We start from the raw sequence: 12,093 nt of genomic DNA, 5'->3' as shown, positions 1-12,093 counted from the left end.
GCATGTCAAGCTGTAAGCTTATTTCTAACCCCAGAGAGAGAGAGAAAGAGAGAGTTAAAGGGCAGAGCCCTCAGGCTGTTTGCACAAGTCAAGGAATATAGAAGCTGAATAAATCTCAGGGGAATTCAGTCAATAATTTCGATCCTTTTCCTCCCTAATCATAGGTTGATGCCTACATTGTCTGGGGATTGCATGATTTAAATATCCTCTAATGCAGAGGAGGGTGTCTTTGCTCCTAACAAAAATAGTTTAGGAAAGTTTTCCTTTTGTTGGTCTCTCTTAGGAAAGAAAAGGTGACACAGATCTTTTGGCTCCAGGGCCACACACGTGGACTAAAAGCTGTGTGCTAACAGGGATGTTCCTTCATAGTGATCATTAACGATTCATTCACACAGATCAGATTTATTGGGCTCTAAATATCGAGAGTCCGTTGGGTTGCATTAATTACCTTTTTTTTTTTAACACAAATTGTTTCTTGAACTAAGGCATTTGCACGTTCGTTCTTATGTCTGGAATGTTCTTCCTACTTGACACCCAGCTAACATCTACTTGGGCTTGCTCTGAGCTTAAACATTACTTCCTCAGAAAAGCCCACCTTAACTCCCCATGAGCTTCTTCTCTTATAGTTCCCAGCACTGTGTCCTTTCCCTTCATGATTCTTATCCCCACATGTACAAGGAAAACGTATTTGTATCCTCACTTAATGTGGTCTCCCCGTGCACAGCTAGAGCAGAAGTCACCAAAGCAAATTATAAAAGAAAGTAAACATATGGCAAAATATTTATATACTCCTTCAAGTTAACCAAAAACATCTAAGATTTACTCAAAACTACCGAATAGCTAATATTTTGGAAAACAGAAAGCATCTTTTGACCTAGAATGATTATGAATCTTATCCTTTAGAAAGGAAACTCATGAAGATAGTCTTAACTTTTCTACTCCTGGTTTAGAATACAGTGTTTATCACATCTTGTTTTTATTGTTTGAAGTGAGAAAATTTTCACCTTTGCAAGATTTTTAATTCTCTTTTCCTCTACATTCACAGAACTGGATTCAATAAAGCTTCACTTTGTATTTTATAAAATCAAACCCCAGAAAACTCACAAAGTATTAATAAACATTGATTACAAAAAATTTTAAAGTGTAAATCATTATCAAATATGTGCCAAGATATATGTAGAGCCTCTGGTACCAACAGAATCATATCAAGTTGTGATAATAGACTGCAACTTGAGTAATATCCAGTGGCTTGCTGATAATATTTAATATCCAGCTCCCTGGGAGAAAAAAGGATTTTGCAGTGTCTGCTGATTTTCCACATGTAAATACTCCCACCATGCCAATTTCCAGGTACCAACCTGACGTCACTGAACACAGAGCTGGGAAGACATGCACACAACTGGCTCGCACAGCCAGCATGAGCTGGCTTCACACCCCACTGGTTCTCTTGGTAATATCTAACAATTCTAGAACTCTTACCAGCAAAAAAAATCTCACTCAGAGAAAAATTCTAATGTTCAGCCCTGCTTCAGTCTTACTCCACAATAATTGTGTATGATTTTAGTTGGTGTGATGAGAGAGTTTATAGTTAAAGGTGGACATAGCCCTGACTATCCAAATTCTGGGAGCCCAAGTTCAAATCATTAGGATAAAAATTTTAAGTATATTATTACACTGCTGAAAATAAACTTGATTTAAATATTTGAACATATGGAGATTTTTCTGCTTTTACGGGTAAAAGGACCCCTCCCCCCAATCCTTCTAATAGAATTTATAAGCAATTCAATGGAAGGAAAAATACTAGACTTTAAAAGGAAACCACTGACTACATTCACATGTCTTTTTAGAAACCTGTCAAGAATACTTTAAGTCACACACACAGAACTGGATTCAATAAAAACTCTATTTTGTGTTTTTACAAAATCAAAACCCAGAACATTGTAGTATCCATTCTGAACACTTGCAGAGTTGGTACCATGCTCACACCAATCTCTGCCCTTCTGTATCTACACACCACAAGATGAACTCTGCACTCCTGTGAGCCATGGGGCGGGAGGAGGGAACTGGACTGTGTGAGGGCAAGGTGAAGAGGAGAGGCATTAGCAGAGGAAGGGTGAAGAAGTATGGTGTGTGGTCAAGAACTGAGTGGCTAAACACACACAAGTGAAGAACCGATCAGCCACATTCCACATCCTTAGTGTTATGGACTGCATGTTTGTATTCCCCCAAAATGTGCATGTTGAAACTCTAATCCCCAGTGTGATGGTATTAGGAGGTAGGGGCCTTTGGGAGGTAATTAAGTCACAAGGGTGGAGCCCTCATCATGGCATTAGTGCTCTTGTAAGAAGAGACTCAGGAGAGCTTGCTTCTCTCTCTGCTCTTCATCATATGAGGATACAAGATGGCCCTCACCGAGAATTGAATCTGCCAGCACCTCGATCTTGGACTTCTGCCTCCAGAACTGTGAGAAATGTTTGTTGTTTAAGCCACCCAGTCTATGGTAATTTGTTAAAGCAGACTAAGGCACTCGGGAAACATCATTGTAACCTCAATAATGAAACTTGACTATTGAGGCACTGTACTTCAATGCCAGCTTATGAATTTATAAAAACAACCAGCATACGGCCCCGTGGCTGAGCAGTTAAATTTGCGTGCTCTGCTTCAGTGGCCCAGGGTCTCGCCGGTTGGATCCTGGGTGCAGACATGGCACCACTCGTCAGGCAATGCTGAGGCGGTGTCCCACGTAGCACAATCAGAGGCACTCACAGCTAGAATATACAACTATGTAGTGGGGGGCTTTGAGGAGAAGAAGAAAAGAAGATTGGTAACAGATGTTAGCTCAGGTGCCAGTCTTTAAAAAAAAAACCACCAGCATAAATGAAATAATCAGATGTAGAAGAATGCTCACAAGTGTTAAAATAGTGAAAAATTGGAAATAGCGCAAATGTTCAAAAGGGAAGATTTAAATTGTTAGAGATTTGATGGCACATGCAGCCACTAAAGTTATTTTTCACAAGTGATCCCCGTTCACAGGGGTAAAGTGGGGAAAAGGGGCTGAAAATGTACACATATAGTATGCCTCTAATTTTGATTTAAAATGTCTATCTTATGCCTACAAAACAAAATAGGAGGAAAGACATCAAACTATTTAACATGATTATCTGCGTAATGAAATTAAAGGGGATTTATTTATTCTATTTTTCCATACTTTTCAAATTGTCTACAAAGATGCTTTATAAGAAAAGTGAAAATGTTTCAAGTGTAGAAAAGGTTAAACCATTTAAAATGCGAACTCTTTGGAAAGTATGTAACTTTAATGCTTTAGCTTTCTCAAATTTCTCAACGTTAACCCCTTTCTTCTTGTGCTGAACCTGCATAGTCCTCACCAGTTAGTCTGTGCGTCCAGTCATGTTCCTGTACGGAGCTGTGTTTGCAGGAGCGGGAGGAGCCTGCAGGCAAGAGCACATGCCGGGCTGGCAAAGGGAGGCTGCCCCTCTGCAGCTGGCCTTTAAAGATTGCACCTCAAGCCTTCCAAAAACTAGGTTAGTCTGCAAAGCAATCAAGAAACTGAACTGAAATTTTAAGGCACACTGTTTTTGAGTGCTATTTTAAAAGTACAAATTGTTAGATCCTTACACCAAACACATTATGCTCTCTCAAAACATGTCCATGCAGGATACATCAGCCTAAGTCATGGAGAAATGAGATATTTATCTACCTCAGGATCCAACACTTTTCAGTTATATCCCCAGTGAATCTCTCATATTGCAATGTTTCATTACACAAGGTAATTGTATTCTCCTGGTTGCTTAACAACCCTTGGGATTGGCAGGCATCTGGGGAAACCTAATGGATCTCCAACCATCCCAGACTGAACATGGACAAGGGCCTCAGCTCTCATTTCTTGTGCTAAACCTATCAGGGGTTCCCATAGTCATTCGATTTCAAATCACTAAATACACCATTTGCAAAAGCCCTCCCACCACAAAGGGTGGTGGGTAACACACACCACCTCTGGGCCTCAGCTCCCTCAATTGCAAAGTGGGAGAAAAGGTGTCATAAGGCTACTTATTGGGAGACTCAATGAAGACCTGAGTGCTTTGCAGAGTCAGGCACCCGGCAAATCCAGTTATCACTATGGAGGTGCTATCAGGTATTGTCCTTAGTAAGAAATTCTTACCTGCTGAGTCCAAATAGCCTAGCCACTCAGCAGTTCTGTGATGCGTTTCCTCTCATGCAAAAGATTAAAAATCGTGCCTACCAAGAACAAGTTGGTTGGCAGTGCAGTACAACGCAGGTAAGAGGCCAGAGTTTCTGCCTCTTTCCTTCCAAAGGGCACTGTCATTTATTATAATTAGGAGGGAATGCTCCGCTGCACAGGACATTTAAGTTACCTCATGCCAGTTCACAGTAAAATAATGACTAAATTGAGGAAAAGTGTCAAAATTAACACAATTCTCCAGAATTTTTGGCTTCTAGATTTCTTGGCTTGTGCAAAAAGCCTGGGGCTCCCTTGAGATTGGCAAATAAGCTTGAAGTGGCCTGAAGAAACGGTCTTGGAAGACAATGCAACTGAACTTCTGTACGTAGAATACTTAGAGAGGGTGCTTGGTAGTCTAAGCACTGTAGGAATGAGATTATTAAAATCTTTATATACTGCTACATTAACGGTTGTCTGAGAGGCTTGCCCAGTGGTTAAGGTCACATGCTCTGCTTTGGCGGCCCAGGGTTCACTGCTTCGGATCCCAGACGCCGACCTACACATTGCTTACCAACCCATGTTGAGGCAGCATCCCACATAGAGGAATTATGAGGACTTGCAACAAAGGATGTACAACTATCTACTGGGGCTTTGAGGAGACAAAAGGAAGATCAGTAACAGACATTAGCTCAGGGCCAATCTTCTTCACCAAAAAAGAAATGTGAGCTCTCCCAAAACAGACCATTCTTGAACTAAAGTGAACTAAGCAAACAGAGGGTTTGAAGATGGTGTAAAAAGGTTCCATTCCAAATAATGTGTCGAGCACCATGGTTTCTGTCCTACAGATTTTGGTGCTGAAGAAAAAATGATCCAAGTGGTATCAAAAGAAACATTTGGACACAAGGGCCACTGTTCTCAGTGCCCAAGTCTTCTACAGCTACCATCAAAAAATTCTAGCAATCACTGACCTCTAATTACCGTCTTTTAGAAAAAGCAACCAACTAAAAATTGTGGGCTCTCTAGATACCACATAGAAACCAAATCTGTGTACCAACAAATTACAAGAGAAACAACAGAACAAGCCTTTTGACTTTTTTTATTACTCAAAAAAAGCTTCATTTTTTTATTTAGCTTTCTGACTCTGTGCTTGTGCCTTCAACACTTTCACAACGATTTTCTGCTCCTCAATAAGGAAAGCACGCTTGATCCTAGAAAGAAAAAGATTAAATATACTTTTACAAAAAACCATTCATTTAACACAGGCAGGAAAAGTACCACAGAACTGAGCAAAGCAATCAGGGAGGACACCCAGAAAAGTACATGAAACCAACAAGAAGAGATTGAAAACTGAAGACCTCAAACTATAAAGACAGACCCTTCAGCCCAAGGTCTCCTTCCTACACTGGCATTTAAAGCAGGATAATTCTTCAATTCCATGCCAGCAGTACCTGCCCTCCTCTTCACACTCAGGATCAACTCTAAAATCGCCCCCCAAGAGACTGCTGCCACTGTCATTTAACCTCATTGCATTAACAGAATCCTGACTAGTGATGTTACCTGATTTGCAAAATGTCTTAGAACCATAATGTCTTTAGCCACATTATTCAAATTTTTCAGTAAAAAAACATGGGAAGGAATTACGTGCTGGGACCCAAAATGAAGTGCTAAAAATATTAACGACAAGCACTTTATCAAGAGCAAGGCTTCTAGAGCCTTATGTTCTGGGGCCAACTCTACCACGTACTAGCTGTGTGATCCTGGGCAAGTTAGTTTCCGTCAAGAGGTACAGGAAAACCTGTTCATGCCTGTTTCACAGAGTTCTACTAAAAGGTTAAACTTGGAAGGATCCGCAATCCCTGTACTCCGACCCTCCACTTAGAGAGCAAGTGCATTTGCAGATCACTATGACTACAGTGCACCGGACCAGGCCAACAGCAGGTGCTCACTACCAGGTTACCCAGTTCCCTCCAGAGACAAAGCACTCTTTTAATTCCATAGACACTTGTCCACCTATGTTCCCAACTGGTACCCCTGGTTATCTAATAACCCAGCCTCAAAACCCTGGCATTTCTGACTCCTTCAAATCTGATATAATTAATCGTATTACAGAAATACAACTGATGCCACTCTTACTCAGGATCCTTAAAAATTTCCTAAACTTTCTCAGAGCAAAGACCACAAGACCCCCTCAGTGTCACAGCTAATGCTAATCTACAGGCCACCCTTGGGATCTACATCCAAACCTCCAGGAACTAGGGCCTCAGAACTGTATTTTTAACAAACATCTCCAAGCTGTGTTTAGCAAAGTCTGGGAACCAAAGACCAGTAAAAAGCCAAACTCCTCTAGCTTGAAACTCATGACCCACTCACCTCCGATGCACCTTTCCAAGTCTTCACTTCACATCCTTAATGTGCCAGATCAAAACCACCACATGCATCCTTTGTCTGCAACACTGAACTTTCAACCTCTTGTCCAAAATTTACCCATTATTCAGGTTCCACCTCAAATACCATCCCCAGATTCTCAACTACTTAGAAGTAATTTCTCCTCTGAATTTCAACCATAGTTAAGTTTCCCTTTACTTCATGGAAGTTATATTTATCTTGTATTTGTATTAATGTGACATGCCCTACCATCCCCTTACAAATTAACTCCTGAAAGGCAGAATGGGCCTGCAAGGCTTGATGTCACATTTGGTTTAGAAACCAAACCCCTTTACAGAACTGGCTGAATAAACTGGAGGCAAACCACTCCTCCAACCAATTTCTTCACTTGTGAAGACCAATCACCTCTCAAATCCTCCCACTTAGGAGTTTGGAGGCAAGTTAATGTAGCCACTGGGGTTAAGAGCAAAGATCTCAATAAAACCGAGAATGAATGCGCTACCAGCTATGTGAATTGACACAACAAGCCTTGGTTTCTTCACAAAAAATGAGAGAAATAGAAACACCTCCCTGACGGACTTGTGACAGCATTTATCATAAAGATGCTCAGTAAACACAACCACCATAAAGCCCACTGCTTCCTCTCCTCCTCCGCCACTACCACCAATTCCTTTGCACATCCAAGAGACCCAGGTCTACCTGGAACAGCCCTCTCCAGATAACCCTCCCCCGGGCGGCCTTCAGGTCTCACGCAGGCGCCACTTCCTCAGCCTTCACAAAGCAGGGAGGCTGTTCCCAGCACTTGCCTTTGTTGGAAGAACGACTTCACTATCCATCCGCTGCACTTTAGTTTCTGGCACATCAAAGGTTTCCATGATCTGCTCAAACCCATCAACTCCCACATTTTTAAGGATCACACTAAAAATCTGCCCTGGAAGGCCCTTCACAATCTGTGACTTTTCTACTGTTCTTGACCTTCACCTCCTACAACGCCCTGCTCCAGCCACACTAGAACTACATTAGCTGTTTTGTAGCTACCAAAGCTACTCTGAAGCCCTTCCACCTCCAGCTACCCCAGTGACCAAACCACTGTTTCTTACCCGCCTCCCCCCAAACCAAGGACCTTTAAATTTCTACATCTAGCACAAAGATGCCCCCAAATTGTAACTGAATTCATGTGACCTACTATCATTTATCAGTTCATACAGCACCAATCGCCCCTAGTCGAGGAAGAATTCTAAAGCATGCAACTTTTGCTGAAATAAGTTATTTTTTCCACCAGTCTTCTAATAATGTTGAGCATGCAGTGTAAGAGACACACACTCCCTTAAGAAAGCCCCTACGATCTAACAGCTATGCTTACCTGTCGCGGACACATTTAGCACACATGGAACCTCCGTAGGCCCTGCTGACGTGTTTTTTCGTTTTAGACAATCTCATAAGAACTTTAGGCCTCACAGCACGAACCTGCATAAAGAAAACATTGAGATTATTCTGCGCCGCTCTAACAGAAACAGGAGTTCTAGATTTCTGAGAGGTGGTAGCAACACTAAGCCAGGTTACAAAGGCAAAGAGCGCGCTATTTACCGAAAGGCACTTCCCCGGACTTGTCACGGAGGCTTTAAAAGCCTGCGTTCTGGACAGACTGGATCACCAACCCTCCCGCGGCGACCTCACCGTCACTCATTCCCTTACCAAGGAACCGACGCTGCAAAGTCCAACCCTGGCTACGCCACCCACAGCAAGAGGTTTACTCACGCCTCGCAGTCGGCCTGGGCACACGCCACACGCGGACTTCGGTGCTTTCCCAACTTTCTTGGTATAAAGGTAAACGATCCTATTCCCAGGGGTTCGGGACCTAGGAAGCGGGAGGACAGGCAACAGCTGAGCATCCTGCAGCATCACCGACAACACGTACTTCAAATCTTAGGACACTTACAGCCTCGTTTTGTTGGACGCTGTGTTGTAGGAGAGCCTACGGCGGTAGGTCAAACGCTGGACCATTCTGAACGCCTAAACCGAGAAGAACGGAACCAAGTCAATGAAGCTGCACCGTATAAAAAATTCGGACCTTCAAACAGCACCACCTGACTGACACCTTATCCACGGACATTCTTACACGTAACAGCCTTCCCTTCTGAAAGGCACCCCCTACCCTAAAGCTGCTCACATTTGAAGCTCAGTGGTCAGCGGCAACGCCTTCTTTGCTGATGGCAACCCAAACGCGGCGCTGGGTTAAAACTCTGATTCTCCGGCTCCCTCCCCAGAGCCTGACTGTCCGGGCGCCGCCCCGCACCCAGTCGCCCGCTCAGCCGCACCGTCCTCCGGGCCCGCCCTCCCTCCCCCGCCTCCACAGCGGCATCCGGGCTGCCGACAGCGCGCGGCGTCTCGAGCCGAAGCAGAGCCTGGGCCAAGTCGAGCGCCAGGTAACAGCCGCTTCGGCGCTGGACCCAGTGCCCCTGGACTGCAGCGGCTGCCTGGGTTTGCTGTTTCGCTCACCGACTGGGGATAACGACGTTACTGAGCAAACCGCCTCTACAGGGCGCAACTGAACGACTCGTTTTCTCAATGAACTACCCAAAGCGAGACAACGACACAGAGAAGGCGCGAGTCAACCTCGTTTTTCATCCCCAACCTCGCACCCGCTTCGTCACAGCACGCCGTGCCGCAGACCGCAGCCTCCCTCGTCGCCCCGAGCTCCTGACTACCGGCCGACACCCACACCCACACCGGGGCAGCCGCTTTCCGCCTGCGTCTCCACAGCCGGAAAGCTCCCCATTAACACGGTCCGCCTTCGGCGCTACCGGCCGGGGGAAAGCAGGCGTTCTGAAACGACGCCCCGAACAGCCGGTCGGCCGCCCTCCCGAAGCCTGAGGACACCTGCCGGCGCGGGGTGAAAACGTGGGCCCAAGACAGGGAAACGGTCCGCGATTTCCCAGACTCCCACCGGCCGCGCCACAACTCTTCCAAACGCCGGCCTCCCAAAGCGGCAAAGCCCCCGGGGGGAGCTGTGGCCACTCAGAGCTCCGGAGAGGAGGTCTGGTTTGAGGTTGTCTGAAGCTAAAAGACAGGGGATTGCTCACCACCAGCCTTCCTCCTGAGCCCTTACCGTCGCACCAACTCAAAACACTACGCCTGAGAAACCCCGGCTCCCGCAACTTCCCGGATGGCGGCCGATTGTAAAGAGAGTATCCATAAGGAAAAGGAAAAACCAACCATACCTCTAGACGCCGTCCCCGGAAGAGGAAAAAGGAAGCTCTTGTGCGTTCAAAGGGCAAGTATGACTGCGCAGGACAGGAAGTGCATCGGACCGGGAGTCGTGGTGGCGAGCGCCGCCACGTTGTACGGAAGCCGCGCAGCCCCCTCGGTGGGCAGCGATGCAGAGCGCCGCCATGTTGTACGGCAGCCGCAGCGCGCTGTCTGCAGGCCCGGTGCGCCTCAGCGATCCACCGCAGCGCCACGCGGAGACGTTTTGGGAAGAGCTGTGGGAACAAACGCACGCGACAAAGGAGCTGCAGAGGGCAGAGGTGGCATGTCAACTATTTTGGTTCTCGCGGCGCTAGCTCTGGGGCCGCCCCGTGGCGGAGTGGTTAAATTCGTGCGCTTGGCCCACGGTTTGGACCTGGGCACGGACAGGGCACCGCTCATCAGGTGACACTGAGGCGGGGTCCCACATAGCGGAACCAGAAGGACCTACAACTGGAATATACAACTATGTACTGGGGGCTTTGGTACTTAGAAAGTACTGCTGTATTGTTTTCCCGCTTCCATGGTCTGTTGAGAAGTCAAATTCTTATTTTTGCTCCTTTAAAGGGAATTGCTCTTTTTTCCTGACTGTCTTTTGGCGCATTTTCTCTTTAGGGTTGGTTTCCGTTAGTTTTCCTATGATGAGCTTAGGCGTGCTTTTCTGTTTATTTATTCCGTGGGGTTCTAGGAGCTTTTCTGCTGTATCTTGACGTGGTTCGTGAGTGTATAGGAAGGCTCCACCGTTCCCTGGTCCACTGTTGCCCCTGCCCCGCTCTCCTCTCTCCTTCGGGGGCCCCAGTCTCACACCGTATTCTTGTCCTGGTAGCTCTGGGTCTCTTCTGGGTATTGGTTGCCGTCTAACACATCTCAAACTTCATGGCCTAAGATAGCAATTCCCTTGTTGTGGTCGTGGACCCCGTGGGTCAGGAATTTCTGCAGGGGCAGGGGGATGGCTTGTCTTTGCTGCTGGTGACGGCGCCTCCCCGGGGGGCGACTTGAACCGCTGGAGGCAGGAGTCGTCTGAACACCTTTTACTTAGCGCCTGGGTTGGCATGCGGTGAAGGCCAGGCTCCTCCAGAGGCTGGCAGCCAGGGCACCTGCAGATGCCTCGCCCTGGGCTGGGACTTCTCACGGCGGCTGGGTCCTGGGAGGACGCTTCTCACAGGGAGAGTGTAGAAAGCAAGCATTCTTCTTTCTCTTTTTATTCTATTGAGGTCATATTAGTTTATAACATTGTGTGATTTCAAGTGTATGTTATTATATGTCAGTTTCTGTATAGACTGCGTCATGCTCACCACCAACAATCTGGTTTTATCCATCACCATACAGATGTGTTCTTTTACACCTTTCACCACCCCCGGCCCCCTTCCCCTCTGGTAACCACTAATCTGTTCTCTTTGTCCATGTGCTAGTTTATCTTCCACATATGAGTGAAATCATACAGTGTTTATCTTTGTCTGGCTCATGTCGATTAACATAATACCCTCAAGGACCAGCCGTGTTGTTGCAAATGGGACGATTTTGTCTTTTTTATGGCTGAGTAGTATTCCATTATATACATATACCATATCTTTTTATCTATTCATCAGTCCATGGGCACTTGGGTTGCTTCCACGTCTCGGCTATTGTGAATAACACTGCAATGAACACAGGGGTGCATAAATCTCTTTGAATTGTTGGTTTCATGTTCTTTTTGTATAAATACCCAATAGTGGGATAGCTGGGTCTATGGTATTTCTATTTTTAATCTTTTGAAAAATCTCCATACTGTTTTTCTTAGTGGCTGCACCAGTTTGCATTCCCACCAGCAGTGTATGAGGGTTCCCTTTTTCTCCACATCCTCTCCAACATTTGTTATTTCTCATCTTGTTAATTACAGCCATTCTGACAGGTGTAAGGTGATATCTCAGTGTAGTTTTGATTTGTATAGAAAGAAGGCATTCTAAGAGAACCAGCAAAAGCTGCATGGCCTTTTATGATCTATCCTTGGAAGTCACATAGCATCACTTCCACCATACCCTGTTGTTCAAAGCTATCAAAGCTTAAGGTTCTGGTCGCCAATTCAAATGTGTATGTATGTATGGAGGCTTTCCCCCACCACCAAGCATGTCTCTGACACCACTGGATGTCCTGCAATTCAGCTCAATTCCGACACTATCTACCTGGAGGTAGCATCAGATCCCACAGGTTAAGGGCTCAGTCACATAAGACTGACCTCCACTTCAGATGCCAATCATAAGTCAGGTTGTTACCTTGCTTCT

At 45.7% G+C, this 12,093-nt stretch overlaps 1 protein-coding gene and 1 long non-coding RNA gene across 4 annotated transcripts in view; one reads left to right on the top strand and one right to left on the bottom strand.

Moving 5' to 3' along the window:
• Positions 1-5,280: 5,280 nt before the first annotated feature.
• On the bottom strand, positions 5,281-10,216 carry RPL34 (ribosomal protein L34). Of its 3 annotated transcripts, none has more exons than XM_014839085.3 (5): positions 9,808-10,216; positions 8,526-8,599; positions 8,345-8,444; positions 7,950-8,053; positions 5,281-5,409 (listed from the first exon to the last, which is right to left on the bottom strand). In XM_014839085.3, exons 2-5 carry the CDS (start codon positions 8,588-8,590, stop codon positions 5,325-5,327), a joined length of 354 nt encoding a protein of 117 aa, XP_014694571.1. In that variant the 5' UTR covers positions 8,591-8,599; positions 9,808-10,216; the 3' UTR covers positions 5,281-5,324. The 3 variants fall into 3 exon arrangements, with proteins under 3 accessions (XP_014694571.1, XP_044623352.1, XP_070360654.1); XM_044767417.2 differs by having other exon boundaries at positions 9,696-9,824; XM_070504553.1 differs by having other exon boundaries at positions 9,670-9,817.
• The window catches only part of LOC139044753 (uncharacterized), a 37,967-nt gene continuing 35,848 nt past the window's right edge, over positions 9,975-12,093 (top strand). The window contains exon 1 of the long non-coding RNA XR_011501826.1: positions 9,975-10,113. This is a non-coding gene — a long non-coding RNA (uncharacterized lncRNA). The remainder of the gene's footprint in view (positions 10,114-12,093) is intronic.

This window comes from Equus asinus, chromosome 3 (genome assembly GCF_041296235.1).
Source record: "Equus asinus isolate D_3611 breed Donkey chromosome 3, EquAss-T2T_v2, whole genome shotgun sequence".
Classification (NCBI taxonomy): Eukaryota; Metazoa; Chordata; class Mammalia; order Perissodactyla; family Equidae; genus Equus; species Equus asinus.
This window is presented reverse-complemented; position numbering and strand designations above follow the sequence as displayed.

Excerpts from the sequence above, each read along its gene's own strand:
- RPL34 (XM_014839085.3), bottom strand. The coding sequence starts at position 8,590 with ATGGTCCAGCGTTTGACCTACCGCCGTAGGCTCTCCTACAACACAGCG. Across the intron at positions 8,445-8,525 it reads GCGTCCAACAAAACGAGGCT|GTCCCGAACCCCTGGGAATA; the intron begins GTAAGTGTCCTA and ends CCCGCTTCCTAG. Across the intron at positions 5,410-7,949 it reads GCTAAATGTGTCCGCGACAG|GATCAAGCGTGCTTTCCTTA; the intron begins GTAAGCATAGCT and ends TTTTCTTTCTAG.